Source organism: Oxyura jamaicensis, chromosome 4 (assembly GCF_011077185.1).
Source record: "Oxyura jamaicensis isolate SHBP4307 breed ruddy duck chromosome 4, BPBGC_Ojam_1.0, whole genome shotgun sequence".
Taxonomy (NCBI): Eukaryota; Metazoa; Chordata; class Aves; order Anseriformes; family Anatidae; genus Oxyura; species Oxyura jamaicensis.
Genome location: NC_048896.1, coordinates 8572664 through 8595497, shown reverse-complemented (window position 1 = coordinate 8595497; position 22834 = coordinate 8572664). Strand labels below are relative to the sequence as shown.

The 22834-nt window shown below is 45.9% G+C and overlaps 1 protein-coding gene and 2 long non-coding RNA genes across 3 annotated transcripts in view; 2 read left to right on the top strand and 1 right to left on the bottom strand.

The window, feature by feature from the left end:
- The window catches only part of LOC118166790, a 13583-nt gene extending 4082 nt beyond the window's left edge, over nt 1–9501 (top strand). The window contains exons 3-4 of the long non-coding RNA XR_004750732.1: nt 9263–9266; nt 9491–9501. This is a non-coding gene — a long non-coding RNA (uncharacterized LOC118166790). The remainder of the gene's footprint in view (nt 1–9262; nt 9267–9490) is intronic.
- LOC118166789 lies at nt 1648–14178 on the bottom strand. The gene is made up of 3 exons (XR_004750730.1): nt 14020–14178; nt 8097–8100; nt 1648–1658 (listed from the first exon to the last, which is right to left on the bottom strand). It is a non-coding gene; the product is annotated as an uncharacterized LOC118166789 (long non-coding RNA).
- Nucleotides 14114–22834, top strand: part of STK26 (serine/threonine kinase 26) — a 32091-nt gene continuing 23370 nt past the window's right edge. Inside the window, exons 1-2 of the mRNA XM_035325942.1 lie at nt 14114–14250; nt 14373–14494. Coding sequence (XP_035181833.1) covers nt 14453–14494 — 42 coding nt within the window. The 5' untranslated portion in view covers nt 14114–14250; nt 14373–14452. The remainder of the gene's footprint in view (nt 14251–14372; nt 14495–22834) is intronic.

Genomic DNA, 22834 nt, shown 5'->3' with positions numbered 1-22834 from the left:
AAAAAAAAAAAAAAAAAAAAAAAAAAAAAAAAAAAAAAGCCTCTATTTTAAAGCCTAAATCCAAATAACACAGTGCTTCTGGAGATGCACTATGCTAAACATCTCAGAAACCAAGCTGACTGGTTAGGATTAATATAAAACAGATACAGATGGGTCACACCATGCAATTTTTTCCCCCTCCTTTGGATTCTTTGCCTTTTTGGTGTAATCAAGTCAGTACTTGGCTCTCCCTTAATAATAAGGAAGGTAAAAGCTTTCTAGTGGAAGCTGTAGCCATTTGTCTCTGGGACGCAGAGCTCTGGGAAAATGTCAAACATTGCAAGATTCATGTTAGGCCCTGGTGTTACTTGCACCTCGTTTACAGATATTCTGAGGCAATGCTCCTGCCAGCTGCAGCTTGAATATGTCTGTAGTTATTAATGCTGCAGGATAACTAGCTCCTAGTGAGAGCCTGGGCTCCTGTTACATTTTCTTTTCTTAGCTTGAAGGGGGGGACAGGGAGAAAGGTGTCATGCTTTTCATGCCAGAAAGGCTGTGAGCACTAAACCAAATGAAGCCTTGATTCCTGTAGATTTGTGCCTTGTGCTCCCTGACAACCACTTGGCAGGTAGGGTATGTGCTATCCCTCCTATCCCGGGATGCGTTCACGAGCCTCATCCATCTCCTGTCTTCACCAGCTGGTAGGAGTAAATCCATGGGGTGGAGGAACCCTCCCAGTCCTTTAACAAAGCCAGGTGAACGCGGACCAAAATCCAAAAGTGATGATGGAGAAGACGGAAGTGTTCAGCCCTCTCTGCACCTTTGAAAAGTCAGCTTTTCACAAGAAATGGGAATGTAAAATTTGAGTGCAGTCCAACATTTCATTGAAAGACAACTAATGAGCAGAGAGCGGCACGAGCCATGAGACAAGCTGGCACGGCCAGCGTAGAGGGACAGAGCCGGGGTCACCCACAGGGAGTTTGTCCCTTTCATGCACAGTTTTGGGATGCTTCTTTGACAGTTGTGCGTTTGTTTGCTTGTCGAACCGCTGTGAATCCCTGCTCCTGCCAAACCAGCAGCAGCCCAGCACGGCTGCCGGCCGCGGCAGCGCGGCACTGCCCGCAGCGGGCGCTGGGGGGCAGGAGCCTCCCGCGAACGGGTCCCCAAGCGCTGCCCTGTCCCTTCCCAGCCTGTCGCCTCCAGCACGGGCTGTGCTGTGCTCCTGGCCCACCCGGTGCATGCCCAAGCACCCCCTGTGCACGTCCAGGAGCCCCAGTGCATGCCTAGCTGCCCCAAGCTCTGGCACCCCCCCTTGCATGTTTATTCCCCCCCCCACCCTAGCATGCCCCGGCACCCCCCTGGCCTGCCTTGCCCCCCCACCCCAAACATGCCCTGGCAGCCCGCACACCTCGCAGCTGGCCGTGCTGCCAGGGCTGGGTGTGCAGGCGTGCAGGTGTGCCTCTGGGCGAGCAGGTGTGCTCCAAGGCGTGCCCGTGTGCTCCAGGGCACGGACTAGGCTGGGGCTAGGTGAAGGTAAACGGAGGGCGCGCATCCCTCCTGCTGGTTGGGTAGACCAGGGACATGTGGGTAATTAACAGCTCTGATAACTTCTCAGAGTGGAGGGAACTTCTGCATGGGAATGCACCTGGTCTACACCTCGTGGGTGAGCTCCTCCTGCTCTTTCCTCTTTTCTGCCTTGTCCCAGCTCTGTGCAGCACCTGGTGAGACAGGAAACGGCTTTGGTGAAGGTGCAAAGCATGGGATAAGGGTGAGAGCTGTTTACAAATCCACCTCCCAACTTTTTTTTTTTTTTTTTTTTTTTTTTTTTTTTTTTGAGAAATTTGACTGCACTACCCAAGAGTTACCCAGTGTCGGCAGCAGGTCTCATGTTTCCTTTTGCATGGAGGGTTCCTGCAGCCACCATCCACCCCTATGCCCTGGCAACAGCCAGTCCCTGATACTTTAACAAAACCCATTTTCCTTGCTGTAAGTGAATCCATGTTTTCTAACAAGTGGGACTAAGCAGTCTGTGACCTTTGACCAGCCACTCTGGGAGGCTGTGGTTTGGTGATGTGCTGCATCCTGTTTCAGGGCTTCCAGTACCAGAATATGGGTGCTGCGGTTGCACAGCACTCAGCATCAACCCAGCCTCCCCTGCCACTGAGCCTCTCTCCGCCCTCAGCGGGTGCCCCAGCACCACAGGTGTCCCAGGGGATCGAGCTCAAATGTGATTTCCTTCTCCCTAGCAATTGGTGCAGTTGTACAAACTGCCCCTGTTCTGGCCTAAATGGGAAAGCACCTGGGGTTGCTCAGCCAGAAAAGCCCAAATTAGTAAAGTACACTTGGGAAATACCTTAAGGGCAGAGGGCAGAATGGGGTGCCCAGGCCCTGTTCGAAAGCCTGAGATGACAGGGAACAGTGATATTTTATTAATAAGCCACTAATGACAGTCTCTTTGGCGTTTCCTTAAAATTTAATATGTTGGCTTTGCCTTGCCTTCTGCTCACAGAGCACTCTGATGTCAGCAGCCAGAAATCCTGCTAAACCAGCCTAACCTGCAAATGAATGAAAGTCAGTGTAATCTGTTGTCTTATCTCTCCTCCACCCCCAAATCTCATCCACTTCAGGCATCAGAGTAGAGCTAATTGACTATTGAGCTTCCTTTTCGTGCTCAGACACCTCAGGTGACTTGGCTATTTTCTCTCAATTTTGTTTCCTAAACAAATCACCTTCAAAGGCAGTGCTGTGCAGGTGTCAGTGCTATGTGATAAATATCTCTGAAATAAGTGGGGGAGAGGTCTAGCTTCACCAGCTGCTCGCTGCCTCTTTGAGAAGCCTGCTCGTAGTTTTGCTGCCTCTCCCAGCTAACCACCGTGAGGGCTGACACCTGGCAGGATTTTGGTTGCTGCTTGCCTTCCCTCTCGCCCTTTATTCCCCAAAGCAGAGGCAGGTAGTGGCCTTCTGGGAAATGGGACCTTTGCAGGGACACAGAACCATTCCTCAGAGAAGCTTTTTTTAATGGGTAGCTACCCATGGGAATGGTCCCCTGGCTGGGAGCTGGTACAGAGGTGGGTGGGTTCCAGTTTCTGCTCTACTTGATTCTAACCCTCGCCCTCCTCTACCCTGCAGAGTGCAGGGCCAGACGTGCTGTGTTTTCCTTTCCCAGGCTGGAGGCACATCAGAAATTTGGAGGAAGGTAGGGGTGCTGAGCTCTTGCCCTGGCATCAACCATGAAAGAGGGGCAAGAGGGGTGCGGGCAGGAGGACCACCAGGACCAAGCATGAGGAGTCCCAGCACCCCAGTGAGTATCTCTCTCTGATGTTACCTGCTGCTGCTAGCCAAGCACCATCTCTCTCCGTACCCCTCCACTGCAGAGGAGGTTTCCACTCCCTTGGCCCAGCCCTGCAAGAAGTGAAAGCAAAGCACTGCAACTTAAGACATGGGTCCATTAAGACAGCGTGGTCTTCCCTCCCATGCTGCCATACCAACAGCATGCCATGCAAAACCTGCTAGTTAGGCTGGTGTTTTCCAAGGGATAAGCCATCAGAGCAGCCATAAACCACCAAACTACAGCATGGGAAGATGTGTCAGAGAAGTCATCTAGGCAGATAAGGTGGCCAGGTTGGACCTACCTAGTCCGTGGGAGCATTAGACTAAGTGTCTCACTGCAGGGCCTGTCTCTCAGGGCTCAGTGCTGCCACCAGGCAGCTCACAGGCTGCGGGAGGGCTGTGGCAAGCAGCTGAAGCCTAAACCTCCGAGCAACGACACCATGTTGTGCCAGGCTGGGTACGTGACTTGTCCTTTCCGACCTTACAATTGCGGATCGGTGACCCATCTTCGCCTGGGGAGCTGGCAGGGGAGGAGAGGACCTTGCAGGGTTTCCCCTCCATGGCAGCAGGTTTTGGGCAGGAAGGCCATTTGAGGGCATCTGCCCACCTTGCCTGCCAGTACCTGTAGCAGTCCTTCATTCCCAGGCAGCCCAAGTCAGAGCCAGGAAGCGTGCAGCATGAGCAGAAGACAGCAGTGACAGAGCTGAGATGCCACTCACTGGGTGCTGCCATCTGGGCTAGTACCTCCTGCCACCATAACATTTTTCTTGTTATTTATCCTGTTTCCAAAAATTTGCTTTGTTTGTTTGTTTTTGTTGTTGTTGTACATGCATATAGGGCCTTGGCCCTACTGTTCATTGTTTTGGCTTGTGCAAACTCTTTCAGGAGGCTGGCTTGTTCCTCTTATCTGTGAGTTGATGTTTAACCAAGTTAAGTGTATTTTGCTATAATCTTTCTGTGTTAGCACTGTTGCCCTTGAGCCTTCCCTATTCTCCTCCCTTGAATTTTTCAGTCTGTCAGCATCTTCCTTGACTTACCATGCCATTAGCACACACTTTTCAAGGTGATGCTGTGCTTCGTGTTCATCCTGTCTGGCTTGCACAAACTCCCAGATTGTTGCTGGGCCTTCTGTTTGCTCCATGGTATGAACAGAAAGTGGAAAGCTCTGTGAGAGAAGGCTCCTATGAAGTTCTATACATTTCCTATGTGATCATAAGTTGCCATTGAAACCACAGAATGACATAGTTTTCCTTTCCTTTGAGTTCAGAGAGTAGAGAACAGGTGCAGGAGAGGGAGAATGGAAAGAGAAGAGACACCATGTTATGCTGCATGGGAGCAGTCAGACTGACACAACACAAAGCTGCAGCACATTACATTTTCTTATTTTAAATTTAAAAAACAAACAAAACAAAAACCAACACACAGTTCTGCAAGAAGACACGGCTCTTAACCGTGTTTGTTTCCTCCCTGGGATTACAAAATCTGCTTCCAGGCCCCTCCACAACAGTCACAGCTGCAAAGGCAAAGCCGTGCTCTGGTGGGCCATGCTCGCAGCAAGAGAGCTTCCAGGGAGTCGGCGCTATCTTGCAAAGGGAAGGTGAGCACACCTTTTCACTGTGTTGTTTTACACTTTTTCCTGTGTGCAATAAATACAATTTTGGTACATAAAATCAGTAAGTGAAATAAGGTTAGTCACAGGACTTCCTGACAAAGCAGCTCATAAACAAGCTTTCCTCACTTCCCTCTTATGAAAGTTCAGCTCTCCTCTGCTGCACTGACTTCTTTGTTTCTCTATTCTCCCACTTATCCCCTGACTCCCATTAGTATCTGAGTCAGTCTAGTAAACATTTCGCCCTGTGGCAGCCTCTCCAAACATAGCAGGAAGATCAGGCTCTGGAGTGCACTCTTGACACGTCTCCTGGGGATCCTTTCGTACTCGCTGGTAGGTTATTCTGCTGTCGTTCCTCATTCACACATTGAGAAAGAGGGAACCAATGGCCCATGTATTCAGCAGCTCGTTAGCAGTGAATGGTAATAGGGTCTGCAAGGTTTCCTCTTCCCTTTCTCACTCATATCCTCCATGTACTTTAACCTTTGTAGTGGCAGTTTCCTGGACTGAATGTGCTGTTCAACATCTGCTTGTAGAAGGTACTTACCTAAGTCTCACTATTATTTACATTTTATTTAAAAGCATGCCCCCTTTCATGGATGCAAAGCTGGTCAAACACTAGCACACACGGAGCATACGTCAACCACCGTGCCCTTTATGGATGCAGTCTTCTACCACGTAAGTCATGCTGCCATTCTCATGCCAGTTACAGTCTTACCAGTAGCCTTGTTGGCCTTGATCCGCGTATTTACGTCTGCCTTCCTCGTCAGCACAAGGGATAAATGTACGTAGCAGTTGGACCAGATAGAGGAGAGCTTCCAAAGCAGCCAGGAAAGAAGTGTACTTATGAGTCATCTGCTCTTGGTTGCTCCTAGTTGGCAGAAAAATGACTCCCTACGAACAGGGCTGTACTGGAAGTTTCCCTTCCTCGCTGCAGTCAGTCTACTTTTGAACCCACTAAGACCATACGACAATGTTGGTGCTCTGGCCTCATCCATTCACACAGAGAGACCCTTGCATGGGGTTATGTTTTACCTACAAGACTACCTGTAAAAGTCTGATTGCGGAACTGAGACTGAGAGTTGTTAACACCATTACCAGCCTGTTTTCATCCTCAACTAGTTGCTGCTGTGCAGGCAGCTGGGCTGGTTTGCAGCATTGCTTGAGGCTTCATTTCCTGGAAACAAGAATTGTGAAGGCAGGAAAGTTTCCAGATCACCCTACTTACATATTTAAATTGAGATGAAAAGCTAGCAGGAATTTCTGGTAGCCCTGTGTTTCCTTTTTATTTCTGTTATCTTTTCACTCTCTTTTGCTGTAAAACTAGCAAAACCCTGAACTGTCCTCACCCTCTCCGCTTCTTCGTGCCCTCTTCCCCTCATCCCCTCCCCCCCCCCATCCCCTTTCTGGCCTTGCTGAAGTCTTGAGCATCTCCTGATTTTCCCTACACAGGAGCCACCATCTGTGGTGTCTAACAGCACGCCCAAAGCTGGGCACTTGCTGTTCTAATCAAGTGACAGCCCAACTGGGACACAGATGTTGAGCTTCATTTCCCACAATCCAGTGGCTTTTGGACACTTTTCCAAGAGATTTGTTCCACTCTCTCCTCTTGCTCAAGTCCCCTTTTAACAACCAACTCAACTTAGCACATCTTTTATGCAAACAGCAATTTCCTTTTGAAGCTCTCAGTGAAGGCCATGTTTGTCGCTTCAGTGCTCTGTGAGGAATTTGGGTAAATCAGACCAGAGACAAAAATCTCTCTGTTCCCTCTCCCAGGAAGGTATCGGGTTCCTTTGCTTAATGTGCATTTCTGCTCTGGGAAGGAGCTCAGTAACAGGGGTATTATCAGGTTGTCTCTTCAGATTGATTGCTGGCTCAAACACATCCAATTCACTTATTAAAAAGATATGTTGCCAACATTACTAAGTTCCATCCGGAGGCTCAGGTGGGTCTCCATGAGCCAAGATGTGGTCCTACCCCTACTAGGAAATCATCATTAATAACAAAGGCATAGAGGACAAATACAGCACTTGGGTCCACTGGCTGTGCCAGTAATAGAGTCCCAACTGTTCAGGCTCACTGTGCCACTTGGGCTCAGCTTGCTCTTGTGTCACTGCCCTGCCTCTGCAGGGATACAGGAGTTCAAAGACAGCAACAAGGAGAATAGGGTTTTGCATTTAATGCTTTGGCCTTGCAGAAGCTTTAGGCAGCGACAGAAGCGATGGGTCTCTCCCACCCTGACTGCTCCCTGGGGAACTGCACAGTGCTGTTAACTGAGAGCCACCAAATGCTTGTCGCGTGGGCTCCAGAGATAAGTGCTCTTCCACAGCCACGTCCCACTGCTTTTTTCCTCTCGCTACTTTGGAGCAGTGGAGAAGAAACTGGTCACAGATCAGGGTAATGAGCACATGCCCCAGCCTGCCGAAGAAATCATGTTGCCACAGTCTCTTCCTATCTGCCAGCGTCACTGCAGGGGTGGTGAATTTCTAAGCTGTATTCCTCCAAGGGAACTGTGAAGTTATTTTGAGCTTTGACCCACGTTTTTTCTTCCAAGCATCCCCATCTGCACTCCCCGCCGGGCTGTGACCACTCCGCCAGCCTGTTTTCAGCAGGTACTGATAGCTGTGATGTGCCAGGAGCCCTTGGAGGGCTGCCTGTGCATTTTGTGAGCCCTGTTGCCACGATACTGAACGCAGAGCAGATGTTTATTTCAACAGAGATGGCTTTGATTCCTTTTCAACTTTTCTTCTGAGCTGCCATCGTGTGTGAATACTTCTTCCCAGGAGCCAAGCACTGTCAGGGCCCAACAGGCAGGCACTGAGGCTGCAGCCAGCACGGAGGGAAACGGGCTCACAAGGCATATGGCAGAGTGGTACAAAGCTAACTGATGGCCCTGGCAGATCTTTAAGCCTCTCAGGAGAGTCAGGGAGACTGTTTGAAAATGGGTGTGCTTCTGTGTTCATGTCTGCTTGCACGCACAAGTGCATGTCCATGTGCTTGCATGTCATTGTGTTGATGCTAACAGTCTGGCAAGGGTAGGAAAAAGCAGTCTCCCACTCCCAGCTAGTGCTCCTAGAACTTGAGTTTTCTATTTTTTTCATCCCAGTTGCCATCATCAAACCATTGCAGCCTTGCTGTAGGTCTGGACCAGTATGCCTGGGGCCTGAGCTGATGAGACCCTCCTCTTCTGGAGAGCAAGAGAAACCAAACACTGAAAAAGACCAAAGATGTGATAGAAAAGGTGAGCAGATCCATTTTTTTAGGACAATTCCAGGTGAGAATTATTGAGTAGAGGTACCAGTTTCCTTCCCTTCCCTTTCCTAAAAAAAAAATATTTATTTCTCTTTTGTCTTTCTCCTTTGAACCATCCTGTCTTTCTCTTTTTCTCCAGCTCACCCCTGAGCTCCCTGCCTAGGGCTATCAGCCCTTGTGGAGCAGCTGCTTTTTTAGTATAGGAATTCTACCAGACCCAGCTTCCTGTTGCCATTTCCTTATATAGAAATGTTTTTAATTCTATAAATATTGTATGTATTTAACTAAATATATATATATATAGATGGCTGGACCAGCTATGCAAAGACACTGCTGATTGGGCTGGCATTTTGTTTGCCCTCTGGAAGGCCCTCTCACTTCCTTCACCCCTTCCACTGTTGTGGCCAAACTATTTCTGGTATTCCAAGAGTGCTTTGCTGAAATTTTGTTTTCACGCTAAGGTGAAGTTAGAGCAGGGAAGAGTTTTCTAAAAGAATAAAATATATTTTCAAGTAGGGAGGATAATATATGAGAACATTCTTTTGAGAAGATCAATGTTCTGTGATGTTAATCTACTGAACTGGTTATAATTGCATATATATGCATGAGCATATTGTTTATTTTACAAATGGAAGTATAAGTAGAGTGTATTTGTAATGAAGAGGTCAGAAGCATAAAATTAACACTATCTCACTTCTGTTGCAACCTCGGAAACACAAGACTATCCTACAGAAGACCGGCTTGTTTAAGCCAAATACTATATTGAAATATGAAGTTCACCAGGACAAAGTTCTTTTTATGGCAAAGGTGTAAAGCTTGTCCTTGAACCTGCAAACAGGCCATTCAATTTATCACAATCCTTAATCACGTAGTGACTCACCATTCACCACATGGGTACAATACACATTCACTGTTAGCTTAGTACCTCTGTAAAGAGAACTTACTGATCTTTTTATAATGTCGGGGAAAAACTCCCAGGAAAGAAACAGCAAAACTGTGCTACAGACTCATTTAGTACCATGGGTACCATGTCTGTTTGTTCTGTTAGCAAGTAGCTTTGCCTCGATTGCAAGATCGTTCCTTTCATTTCAGTTGTGTACTCTTTGGCCCGATGCTGACCCTCCAGGTTGAAAGTTCAATGCAGGGACAGGCAGATTGTGCCAGAATGGCACAGAATCTGTCTACCGGGGTAGCTCGTCTCTGACTGGAGCCAGTGGCAGTGATTTAGGGAAGTGCATGAGAACAGCATAAGGATGGGTAATGCTTGCACATGCCTGCAGGGATTTGCAGCTCACATACTTCCTCAACCAGAGGTGCTAGTTTTATAAATAGTATTTCCCAATGCTTTTTTCTTCCATTAAATTGTCCAGGCACTTTTGGCCTGTAGCAAGGAGTTCCCCAGTTTAACTATTACCTCTGCAAAGAAGTATCTACTTTTGTTTGTTTTAAACTTGGCACCTGCTTGTTTGATTTAATGATCGTTAGTCTTTGCATTGAAGGGGATGGTGAACAAGCATCCCTCACTCACCTTTTCCATCCTCATCATTTACCTCAGCCTGATTATTTATTTTCCTTAAAACTGCAGGAAGTGACAATTAAAAAATAGTTCAGCCATTTCTAAGAAGATTGCAGGAAGATGTATCATTTTGCCCTGTTAAGACAAAGAATAAATGTGCCCCATTGCTTTTGAGGGAGGATGTGGAATGCGGTATGGCAATCATCTTTGTGTTGAGGATGTGCCACTGTTGTCTCCAGGATAAAGCGCTCAATTTGGCCATATTACATGAAAAATTCCATTTCTGAACACAGTTGACACTGGCAGACTTTGGCAGCTGAATTCTCTAAATAATTCATTTGTGCTGAAGGAACTCTGTGCACTTGCTGATCAGGGGAACCTAGAGCTGGAGAAGGCTTTTGACAGCCAGTTCTCCTGGTGGCACTGAGCTGCTATCACCATGCTGGGAACAAGGGGAACCTGTACTTTATGTCCTGGCACTCACCTATGTGTGTGCAGACAGCAGGAGGCTAGAAGCTACCATGCCAGGTCAGAGAGGAAGCAAAGAAGGGCAAAGGCTGCAGGAGCTGGAGAATGAGGGGAGGCAGGGAGGTTGGATACAGGGCATGGAAAGGAGAGTCCTGGGCAGAAGTGGATGTACTATGGTACTGTTTCTAGACCAGCGGCAAGGTTTTGTCATTTTAAATGATTATCTAGTTGTAGAAATATCAAAGTTGTAATATGGGATTGATGAGAGCTACGTCTGTCTTCTACACTAGTGAGTATCTGCAATTTCCAGCAGCAGTGCTGGAAATTCTGCAGCTGCTGAATAACTTGCCTCTAAGACAAAGTGACTCCTAGTGCCCATGAATCAGGGAATGATACATGTCGAAGAATGGAGCAATTGTACCCTTCCAAAAACATTTTAATTCTTCCTTTAACATCTCTGGTGTTCTCATTAATAAAATAAATATGCAGCCCATTTTTACTGTCTCAGTCAACTTTTAAGCTCCAAAACATCTTTGGCAGGTGTTTCAAATGTAAAAACATGAAAGGCATTGGACTTTACAAGTTCAGGATGCAGTCTTCCACTTTTACTTGATGACCCTTTAGATATACTGCTTGTATTATGAGAATGGTGTAAGGAAGAAAATTGTGGAGTGACCTCTAAGTTCATCACATGGGATGACCATCATGAGCCCAGGACAGTACTGCACTGGCCAGCTGAACTTTGCAAAGGCACTAAGGAGTTTTAAATACCCAGTCCCACTGCTTATGCGTAGAAACCAGGCATTCAATTTCCTAGACAGACATGTGAGTCTGATGGGGTCTTTGCTAATAGTGAGTTTGCATCAGCTCTACTGGAATGAGATCAGACATCCACTCCCTTCCTCATCCCAGAAAATCACTGGGAGGAGTCCCTGGAGTCCGCAGCTCTAAAATACAATATTTTTCTACTTACCAGTGTAATGACACTTTATGTTTGGAAGTTTGAGAGAAATCCCAACTGTTTGTGGTGAGTCCAAACTAGCTAACATGGTACAGGCACTCGCAAAGAGCCTAGTGTTTTTACTGTCTCCCTGCAGTCTTCTGATGTAAAAATAACTGTATTTTCACACCAGCAACATCAAAATAATACCTAAATGCACAAAACAGTAGAAGGTCTGAATTGGGTCACATTGCTACTGTGAGGCCCTGAGAGATGTCCTGTGTGAATTACAGACATATTTTAAGTCTTGGAAAACAGCAGCAACAGGTATTTACAGAGCAGGCTGGGAAGGGGCAGGGAAGGCCTTTCATCCAGCAGTATCAGCAACTGACCATCTGACTTTCTTAATGAACAAATTAGATCTTGCTAATTACAGAGTGGCATACAATATTACAACCCTTTTCTTAGATGTTATGGTGCCAGCCTACCTTACTTCACAGCCTGGCTTGATGATTCAGTCGTTACGTGACTGACTGATTACTTAAGATTCCCTGACAGATTTTCTTTCCTGGCTTTGCTCACCATATCATCCCAGAGCTTTCTGAGCAAGTGTGGCATAAACAAGGGCTGCCTTTTTGTAGAACGTTTTTCTTATGTTCTTGTCACTGCAGTTCTTTCAGCCAGTCTGCCACGGGTGGGTTTTAACTACAGATAACAATTATTGGGGAGAAAACATTGTACCATGCATATAAATTGTCCTCTTCTTACTCTATTAAGTAATTTTTTTTAGTCCTGGTCATTTTATATTCAGTTGTGTGCAAGCCAGAAATGCATAAAAGGCCAAAAGTCTCAGTGTATGGTCCCAAAACAGGAAGCGTGGATTGGAATCAGTACTCTCTCTGATATAAAGTAAACAGGTACCATCAAGAGAGAGAATATAAAATCCAGGCAAGGCTGAGAAAACTAGTCCTCAGGATTCTGGGGAGAAAAATCAAGGTAACTAATGGATTGAGAAAGAAAAGCAGAGCCTCAGAGTCAGAGGAGGAACAGAGGGAACCAAAATGGTAATGCATTAGCAGCTGAAACAAAAACCCTCCAATATCCTTTGTCAGGATTTTTTCAGGAATTATGTTCTACAGGTCATTAAAATGTAAGATGAGAAGTGAATTAAGTATGTCTGAGTAGAATGAACCAGGCAGGATTCAGAGGTTCTATGAGCGGAAATTCATTCATTTATTCACTGAGCCACTGTATACAATTAAGAAAGCTTTTCATTAATAGAAAGCCCTCTTTCTTCCCCAATTTTATTAAATTAAAATATTTTTGAATTTAAGTTTATAACACAAACTTACAGAAAATACGTACCTTAGTTATTCCACCCATTAAACTGACCTCTTTACAGGCTCTTAGGTAACTTAGATGTGTAACTGTCACTTAGAAACCTTTTACTGCTATATATTTTTTAAAGGTGCAGAGTAATCTAAATATTTTAATAACAGTAAAGACTTAACAAAATGGCAAGTCAGAAAATAAAGTAATTCCAGCATGAGCCACAAGTCTGTCCTTAACTAACATCAGTGTGAGTTGTTTTCTGATTCAAACCACAGTGAGTTAAGGATGGAAAGACTGCCTAACGTTGAAATTCTTGGCTGTAGCATGCTTTAGCAAAACCTCACCTTAAACAGAGGTGTTTTGTGTTCCCTGCCACAGTGCAACATTTCTCCATGTCGTAACGGAGAGAGACTGCCTCCAGTCACATCCTTTCTGAAGAGAACCACCCTTTGAACAGGGTAGGTCCAGCGCGGGCAACAATCCTAAGTCTCCAGTTTACTTTACACTTTCTTAGTTTTCAGACCCACAGATCTGTGAATTTGAAGAAAGTCCTCAAGAACCCATGAGGATAATTGTAGTTGAACACGAGTGTGACCGCCCCATGTGATTTCTATATTCTTGCTCAGAGGGGTAAGGGGAAGACCAGTGGCATAAAGGATGTCATTTTTAGCTTCACTTGAGTAACTGACAAAACTTTAATGTATAGGAATGTGAATCATGCAACACAAATAGGTGACTCACACATGAATGAGAAAAATGTCGCCCTAAAACACTGTAATTTTCCTCTCCAGGCCCTTGCAGAATCTCGGGTAGATGTGGAAGATGGTAGCAAGAGGCAGAAGTGGTCATTGGGATGGTCCAGTAGCAGCTTGGGCCAGGCTGGCAGAGGGCTGGCCTTGGTGGGAAATCCTTCTGCTGACACAAAACCCACCCCAAACTGTATGCTGCACCTCCACAGCATCTTGGATTTGTCCACACTACCTTTAGAGAGGCTGGCTGCCAGGAGTGCCCCCAAGACAAAAAGATGCCACCTCTGTGTGTCACAAAAGCCAAAACCCCATAAAATGTCCACTGGATTACCTACACCAGTGTGTCTCTGGGGCACGGGAGCCTGAGGTACAGGTGCTGTGACAGTGTGTTTGCGGGTACGGGGCACAGCGACTGTTTGCCCAGAGGTACAGACGCTGTTCAGTAGGACAGGGCCCAGCGACACTGTGCCTGCAGGGGACGTGGCCCTGTGACAGTGTGCTTGAGGGGGAGAGGGCATTGTGACACTGTGCCTGAGGGGGACGGGGCACCGTGACAGCGCCTGAGGGGTCCAGGCCGGTGTCACAGCGTGTCCGGGGGCCCAGGGCAGTGCGACAGAGCCGAGGGGCCCAGAGCGCAGCCCGACGTCGCGGGCGGCCTCGTCGGCGTGACAGCGGGGCTGAGGGGCCCCGCCGCAGCCCGGCCGCCGCTCCCTGCCCGCCCGGACCGGGGCGGAGGCGGGGGCAGCTGACGCCGGGGCCCGTGCGGCGGCGGCGGCGGCGGCTCCGCCCCGCGAGGCCGGAGCTGAGACGGAAGAAGCCGCCGCCGCCGCACAGCAGTTGCCACCTCCTGCCGGAGCCCGACATGGCGCTCTGAAGCTCAGCCCCGGCCGCGCCGAGAGCCGCCACCCCGCGCGCGCCTCTCCGGGGGGTTTCGAGCAGCCGCCCCCGCGCCGGCACCGAGAAGCGGGGCATGGGCAGGGCCGCTGCTAGGAGCCCGGCAGGCATGGGAGGAGAGCGGCGCTAGAGTCCCCGTCCCGCCCGCCTCGCAGCTCGGCCCCAGCCCCGCGGCCGCGAGGTGAGTCGGCGGCGGGCGGGCGAGCGGGCGGGCGGGGGCGCCGGGCAGGGCGGGCCGCGCGGGGAGGGAAGGAGGGAGCACGGCCCGCGCTCAAGCCGCTCCCCGCCGCTTTGTCCTTCCAGGCCCCGCCGCCGCCGCCGCCCAGGAGCAGGGAGGCCGAGAGAGGGGAGCAGCCGGCGGCGCCCGGCCGCCGCAGCCCGCCATGGCCCACTCGCCCGTGGCGGTGCAAGTGCCCGGCATGCAGGTGAGCTCCGAGCCGAGCCGGCCCCAAAATGGAGGCGCCGGGCCCGGGCTCGGCCCCGGCTCCGGAAGCGGCGCTCGCGGCCCCGCCGGGCGGAGGCCGCCGCTGGGGCGCCGGGTGCGGGGGACCGCGGGCGGGAGAAGCGGGGTGGGCGAAGGGGCCTGGCCGCGGAAAGGCCGCGCTCGGCCTGGGGGGGAGCGGGGGCAGGCGGCGGGCCGGAGCCTTGGCTCCTGGGAGGGGGTGCCGCGAGGTAACGGGAGGCCGGGGGGAGGCTGCGCCTCGGCGGGCCGCCTGGGCTTCTTTCCCTCCCCCCTTTGTTCAGGCATCCAGGAGCACGTAAGGGCTTCTAAAAGTGATTAAAGGCGAAACGAAGTTAATGGCAGGGTGCGCTGTAAGTGACATACCGGCCTCGCTGGCAGGCGTACCTCCTGCAGGACTTCCCCACCGCCGTGCACTTGGCGCTGGGCCTGTAGTGCAGTCTCAGGGGACCTTGCGCTCCGTGGAAAAGTGAGGTCCAGTGTTCACGCAGCGTAGCAGCCACCTTGCTGTTGGGAGCCATCATCTGTCAGGAACTTCCACCTCACTGTGGCTGGGAATGAGACTTTGTGTCATTTATATGCTTGTGGCACTTGCTTAAAAATTAAATGAGCTAGTATGTAACCGATGTTTCATAGGAAGGTAGGAATACCTCTGACTCTGTATTCTAACTCTACTGGGCAATCTAACATACGTTTGGTCAGAGATCTTTATCAGGCAAAGAGAAGCTAAGCTCATTTCAGCATTGGCTTTTGCTTGTCAAAGACTGGCAGCCTAGTCAGCATTTCCAGCTTTCAACTCGTTAGGATAGTCATGCCTGTATAATAGCCAAGGTTTTTTTAAATTTTTGTTGTTGTTCCAGTAACACAGAAGCCTTTATGGTTACATCGCTATATATGTGAGATGTACAGTTAATAATTTAGATTTCAGAACAGGTATTTAAAACTTCTTTTGGTCAAGTATCTTCCATGTTTTTAGAAAGTGTAGAAATGAGGTATAAAGAGTATCTATGTATTAACTTATGTCAGTTACAATACCAAGGTTTGCTTTATTATTATTTTTTTGGTTCAAGTAGCTTGCAGGCCTTTTAAAATCAGTTAAAATTTTGGTCATCCACTGACTGTTTATATAAAAGGACATAAACTACATTCAGCCTCCCTGTTCTATTGATATGTCAAGGTTACTGTTAGGTTGGTACATCCTCAACAATGGCAAGCTAAAGAAACTTTGTGATAAAGATTTACGAGCTTTAGCCTGAGCTCCTTTATTTATATCCTCTGCCTTTGTTAGAGTTTTCATATTTGGGAGACTTGTATTTCAAAATCCAAGTTTGTCGATTCTTTATTTTTGTGTTTGCTTAATGTATTGCTGTCTGATTTCCCATAGCTGCCCTGTCATCACAGAAGGATGTTGAAATTATTTAAGGTCCTGTTTTCCATTGTTAAACAAATAAACTTCATGTAATACTGCACTTGGTTCCATTAGTGTTTTTAGCTTAGCCCAAGTTTCTTAACGTGTATCTGTAGGTTTAAAGCAAAACCTTTCTTTAACTGTTAGGTATGTACAGCTTCATGGAATTAAGAAATCTTTATCAAGGTGACTTTTTTTTAATGAAAAGTATTACACAAGTTCTGATGGTCTTAAAGTAAAAAAGCAGGCTTTAGTGTAAAATTATTCAGTTTGCTGCTCTTTAAGAAGCATTTATGGGGAAAAAAAGAAGCAGTCCTTATACTTTAGATTATCACCCTCTTCCAGAGCTTCTTTTTTTTTTTTTTTTAATTTATTTGAACTATTCAGTCAGGACCATCTAAGACATTATAAAACCATCTCTGCTTTTGCTGGACGTTAAAATAAATGCATAGTGACTGAAGAAGGAATAAATAGGTTCATCCATGATGGAAGAAGATCTAATAGTTGCCGTAAAACTAGCACTGTGTGAAAGTGCATGTCATGTCAAACCCCTTGTTTTGCAGTCTGTGTTGAGGAAAATAACTTACTGAATATAACAGATAGAAAATGAATTTACCAGAGAATGTGTTACAGGTGTGAACCCTTGGATTTTATGGTAATCCTATGATTTACATCTGTTTCATTATTTAAAAAACAAAACAAAACTCAGACTGGTGATAAACTGTCAGACTCTTCTTTTTGGAGTTTTACAGAAACTCTTTTGAGTGTTCTAAGATCTTTCATCTAATAAAGTGTCAGACTCGCTTTAAAAAAATAAATCCAAACAGAAAATTACTGGAGGTCACATAGGGTTATTCTGGTGGAGTCTGACTTTGAGTGCCATGACAACAGTGGAAGACCCAGAGGTAGTATTATCTGTTGCCCTTATGAGTAGTTACAGAATCATTTGTTTATATAGTGGTGGCATTCCGTTTATCCTGTCTTGTGTCCCTAACAAAACCAAGTATTATACCTAACGATTCATGCCTGTGCAAACAACTTCCTAAAGATGTTTTTCTCCCCCCTCAGTGTTTTGGAAAGGCTCCATTTGGACCACTTGGATGATGTTAACTTAACCCAGCTATCAAACTTGTAAGACTGTTTAATATAGTCAAAGTACTTAGTAAATGTACAAAATGAGCGCTTTGAAGCTGAGCGTGATATTCCAGGTTATGGCATTTTATACAAAATGCACGATTAAAAGGAAAAACAGAAGGTTGATGGATCTATGTGAGCACAACTAATATGACCTGATTACATGAGGTACGCTTTGCCATGAAAGTCAGGTTGGAGTTTTTATTCAGTGATGCCATTGTAAGTTGGTTCTTCTTTCTAATGAGATAAAATACTCAAAATATTTTTTGGGATGAAATACTTTGGAATCTCATAGTGAAGTGAGCATCTTGTTGACTGGCAGTATCTTGGAGGGATCCAACTGAACAGATACAGAGCATTTTTGGACATGGCATGCAAGAGAGATGAGATGTTAGAGCTGAGCCTACCTGTGTACTCTTACCAACCCAGGGATTATACTGAAAATGACAGTGTTGCTGAAGTCAGGGCGTTGGACCCTTTATTGGTAGCCATACACGTTGGCATTTCTCCTTTCCAGCTGGCAGGATGCATAGTTCAAAGGATTATGTTTGTTTCAAATGATCAGAAAGTTTAAAGTATGTCAGTCACTTCGGATTGATGCATCTTCTGATGAGCTTATGTTATTGACAGCATCTTTTACATTACTTGAAAACTTCCAGCATCTCTTGTAAGCTTACAAGTAAGTGACAGTTAATCCTCCTAAGGTGGACAATGAGGAAATTTTGGTATTAGTATCCTGAATTTCCAAACTAGTTCATAGACTTCAACAATGGAACTTCACTCAAGTGATGCTTTCTTTTTTTAGTTGTTACAGTTTATGTGTAAACGTTTCCTATTCAACCTTGTTCTGCAAAATAAGTCTGAAACACTCATTCATGAACTCATGGAAATGTTGATTCTTTGCTCTCTCCTTCCTGTCAGTATGCATGTCTCTGGAACTTGCTTTGGGGCTTTGTTATCTGTATCTATGTTATGCTTCTAAACACCTTTTTTGTCTTTTTTCTAATGGCTTTATCTCCGATGCTGTGTGGCAGTAGTCTTCAGGGCAGCCAGCAAGGTTATTCAGACCTGATCTGCTTTCCTTGGCATCCAGATTATATTGCAATAAGGAATCTACCTTCCTCTAAAAGCAGAGCAGCTAGAAACATGTGACCTGTCAGCCAGTGTACTCTGATTGATAGTTGAAGGATTGCTTGATTAAATGCAAACTCGGATGTACAGGTGAGCTTTGCTCTCTGTGCTGCCAGTGAACAGACTGACTGTGAGGTGCTGCTCGCTGAACAACCTGAGCTTGGCAGCTGGAGATTCTATCCCTGCGGGACGCTCAGAGGCAGATCAGTTAACATCTAGTTATTGGATGGATATAGAAAGATGACAGGAGTAGTAGTGTTTAGATTTGGAAGTGATAGACTTCACAGAGTGAGGGGGGAGGAAAAATACATTTTCTCTTAAATTGGTGCATTTGTAGAAACAGGCTCTTTATGCGCAGTGCCTAAAGATAAGCACTGGAGGTGTGTCAGATTGCTAGTAAACCTTATTTATTATGGTTACAAGGGTGAGACTTAAGCTAAGAGCAAGCAATTTGTTACTGTCAGGTACTTAGATGTGTAAAGGGTGTGCATTAGAGGAACTTAAACCTTTGAAAAAGGATCCATTCAAGGATATGGTAATGTATTACTGTCCACAGATCAGAGTTGGCACCCAGATAGTTCCACAGTGAGTTTGAAAAGGCTTTACACTTAGAAATGTGACTTACCTAGAGGAAAGTGGGAAGTCTAGCACTTGCAGGTCACTGGAAAACTTACACAGTGCCTAGAAAACTGGTGTTCCTTGTGATTGATCTAGAATGGACTCTGATGAATACCTTGGTCCTATTTCAGACTTATTTCTTGATTTGTGCTTTGACCCACAGTGCAGTCTGACTGCAGGAAGATAGTATTTATGACTTGTGGAGAGCATGCCTCTTTGCTCCTTGTAGTAGATTCACATAAAAGTATTTGTGGAATTCAGCACTGCAGTTGTTCTTTTCCTGGTTGGACTTGATGTACAAGCTGTATTGAATGTAACAGTCTGCCAACCCTGGGCAGGCTTCATTAGCTGAGCTTGGTCCTTCTGTCTCGTGCACTGTGATAAGTTATTCTGATGTCAAAGAAAAGTAGGGCTCAGTCGTACTTGTACTGTCGTAGTGTTATCAAAGGAGGATAGAGTGAGCTTTGGAAAGTGTTTGCTGCATGGAAGTTATATTAGGTATAACCAACTGGAATTCAGCAGACGCTTCTATCAGTCAGGAGAAAAAAATCCGCAGCAGTCTTTTCCTGTTATTTTTTTTTGCACAGATTTTACAGTTTTATACACTTGTTAAGTGCACTGACCTGGAATTCAGCAAATCTGCTGAAGCTGCAGAGAATGCATAAAACAAACTCAACTCTTCTTACCTTAATTGCTTTGCTCTTCTGTACCATCTGATGCTATCAGTTTTGAGCAGAGGATAATTTAACTTAAAAATACATAATTCTTATTTTATTCTGTAGTGGTTATTCTATTGAATTCAACACTGAAAAGATTCATATGGGCTGTGTTTTGAACTCCAATGCCCTACTGTTATGGTTGTACAAGTCCCAATGAAAGGTTGTTTTTTCTAAATTTTCTCAAGAAGGAGAAAATATATTAGTAGCTCATTGCTGTATTGCACTTAGTTTAAAAAAATAAATCTCATTTAGATGTTTATTTTGAGGGGAGGATTCTTTCTTTATATCATAAAATATCCTGAGTTGGAAGGGACCAACAAAGATCATCGAGTCCAACTTGTGGCTCCACACAGGACCACCACAAAACCAAACCCTGTGTCTGAGAGCTTTGTCCAAATGCTCCTTGAACTTTGGCAGGCTCAGTGCCATTCCCACTTCGCCAGGGAATGCCTGAACACCCTCTCCGTGAAGATGCACGGTTAATTCATGGCATGCTGTTAAGAGTATACGGCTACTTGTGCCATGGCAGTAATGTTTGTAATGTGAGACCTGTGAAGCAACTTAGTAAAGATGGGCAAGCATATTATCCTCAGTTTTCATTGGTTTTAGTGGCCTGAAAATACGGTTTTCAATCTTCTCCAAAAGTGAAAGGGTGAATTTTAAACCTGTTAGTGGTTGCATCGCTCATTTACTCTTTGGTGATTAACTACAGATTTAAGAAAGGGTCACCAACTGTGAAAAGTGATAAGAGGTTATCATTTGTTTTTCTCTTTTCCAGCCTTAGGAACTGAGTTTAATAACTGCCAGGCACTCAGTTCAGGGGTGGGTTTTGGGGGAGGATGGGGTGGGGGATAAACAGCACAAGATTGGTTGTGAAACAAATAATTTTCTTGCACGCTGTAATTAGTGGCTACATGTATGCTCTCTGCAGAAATAAACAGTTGATGAGGTATCTGTCATGTCAGGAGCTACTGTTGCAAGTCCTGCTGTTTCTTTCTAACTTAAAATTGCTGAAAATCAAATCCCTTCCTAATGCTGTCTCACAAGGTTTCTTGATGTTTTTAAACTCTGTTTAGAGAACTGTCATTTGTTCTTACAACTTCCGGCAGCTCTTCTAGAGTAAGTCTGTTCTGCTGATGAGGTGAGGACCACTGAGCACACTCAGTTCTGAAGGAGACTTAAATCTCATGAGAAGGGTGCCCATCTAGATAGTCACTGAGAACTGTTCTCCCGGAGGGATTGCTACCTAAATAAATAGGGCGAAAGAACCTCCATCAGAGAAGCTAAGCTATTAATAAAGGGTCTGACAAGGTAACAGTAGCTTGCTGGTCTTGTTCTTCATCATATGTTGTGCGTGTGGTTTTGCAGAGAGATGCTATATGCTGTGTGTGTGATTAGGTCCATAGCTCAGGAAGGAGTTTCAGCTTAGATCTTCCTTGATTGCAGTTCTTTAAAGCTTTATTCGTAGCTGAGTGTTAGAAGTGTGAAGCAGAGTTTGTCTTACCGAGGGTCTGGATTTGAGTGGTCTTGGTTGAGGCAGTATCTGGGGAAGTTTTGTGGAGTGTTGTAGCTCAGATCTGCATGAATTCTATATGCTCTCTTGAATGAGATATGTTATCTGCAGGTTTAACTCTGGTGCTGTGGGAATCTGAGAGCCCAGGGTGGCTTCCCTGTTTTCATGGCCCAGAAGTCAAGAACGAGCTGTTCAGTTCAATGTCAGTATTCCCTCCCTCCTCATCTTCTGCAGGCTTTCCATTCAACTGGATACTGCTGGGTCCTGAATATTGGAATAATGTTTACTGGGGGGCTTTCAGAGGCTATATGCTTGCTAGGTGTCAAGTTGTATTTCAGTGCAGGCTTCAGCTTCAACAGCTGAACACAGAATAAATAAAAACAAACCCCAAAATACTGTGTACCTCAGAATGACTAATATTATTGTGAAGTGCCCGAATGTAAGGTGCTGAGAGAAAAAGGCTGAATTTGCACTGATGTAAATTGACTTAAAAGCAGATCGAGAAACTGGGAGGGGAGGAGGGCAAGATGATGGATGTAAGTGCATTGCCACTGTTGGCAGAGACTTCTGCTGGCTGGACCTGCCCCCAGCAGAGGTTGGGTGTGGTGGGGCAGGCTGGCAGGGAGATCATTGCCGATGATCTCTCACCTAGGAAGGTGTTATCTGGCAACCGGTCACAACAAGAACATTTTTACATTCCTGCTCAGCTTTATTCCAGCCTAGTTGGCAAGAATAATCTTTTTCTTTTTTTTTTTTTTTTTTTTTGGGGGGGGGGGGGGCCAGGGGGGCCAAGGGGGTTCTTGTTCTCCCCTCCACCTCCCTTTGACTTTTATGTAACGAGATGCTTTGCCATTGCTATGAATGAGCTGCAGAGTAATTGGAAAAAGGAGTTTGCTGAAATAGCCAAGTTGGTTCTGGTAGGGTACGTTTTTCACTTCCTTTGTAGCTCATTTTGGAGCATTTTTAATTTTTTCTCCCCTCCTCCATTGTGTGTGTCAACCCTGTGTGTCTGGTAGCTTCAGGTCCAGTGTGATTGATAGGATAAAGGGCCAGTGTCCAAAAGCAGGGCACAGCTTTTGTGGGCCAGTGGTCGCATAGCCTTGGAGAGAGGACAGGAATCTAGGAATCCAGTAGACCGCTGTATTATTTGTCCTTTCTCAAAATGGTCCCCTCCAAAGCTAAAGGACTAGTATGATATCCTTGAACTGTGGGTTCCCATTTGGGGTTATTGCAGGCAGTGGTTATTCCTAGAGAGCTATCAGTAGTAAATAAAGTTGTGGCCTGCACTTTCCCTCATACCATGTTTTGGAGCCATCTTTTTTTTTTTTTTTTTTTCTTTTTTTTCTTTTTTTTCTGCCATGTTTTAATGTTGTTTAGCCCAAAAGTGAGTAGTGACTGCTTCACTAGAGACATTTAACAAGGGTACTGGCATGTGCATTAAACTTGGCCTTGTTGCTGCTTTCTAGTTTAGGAACTAGCATGTTAAAAAGGTGGAACGGGTTATTTTTGTTCTATCTGGATTATTGTATGAGTTTAGCCTTATTTACAGGAGGGAAATCAGTGTTACCAGGTTCCAACTTGCACAGCAGGAGTCCTAAAATGGTTTTTAAGACAGAGCAGTAAGTGGCCTTTGAAGTTCGTGTAGCAGTTGCCATCCTGTTGCAGGTACTAAACCTCTAAATATTGGGAAAATAGCCCAAATGCCAAAACGATCTAATTTATTGCTGGTAGAGTGCTGACGTAGTTGTTCCTTTAAATGGGTGTGGCAAAAATTGAAAAAAA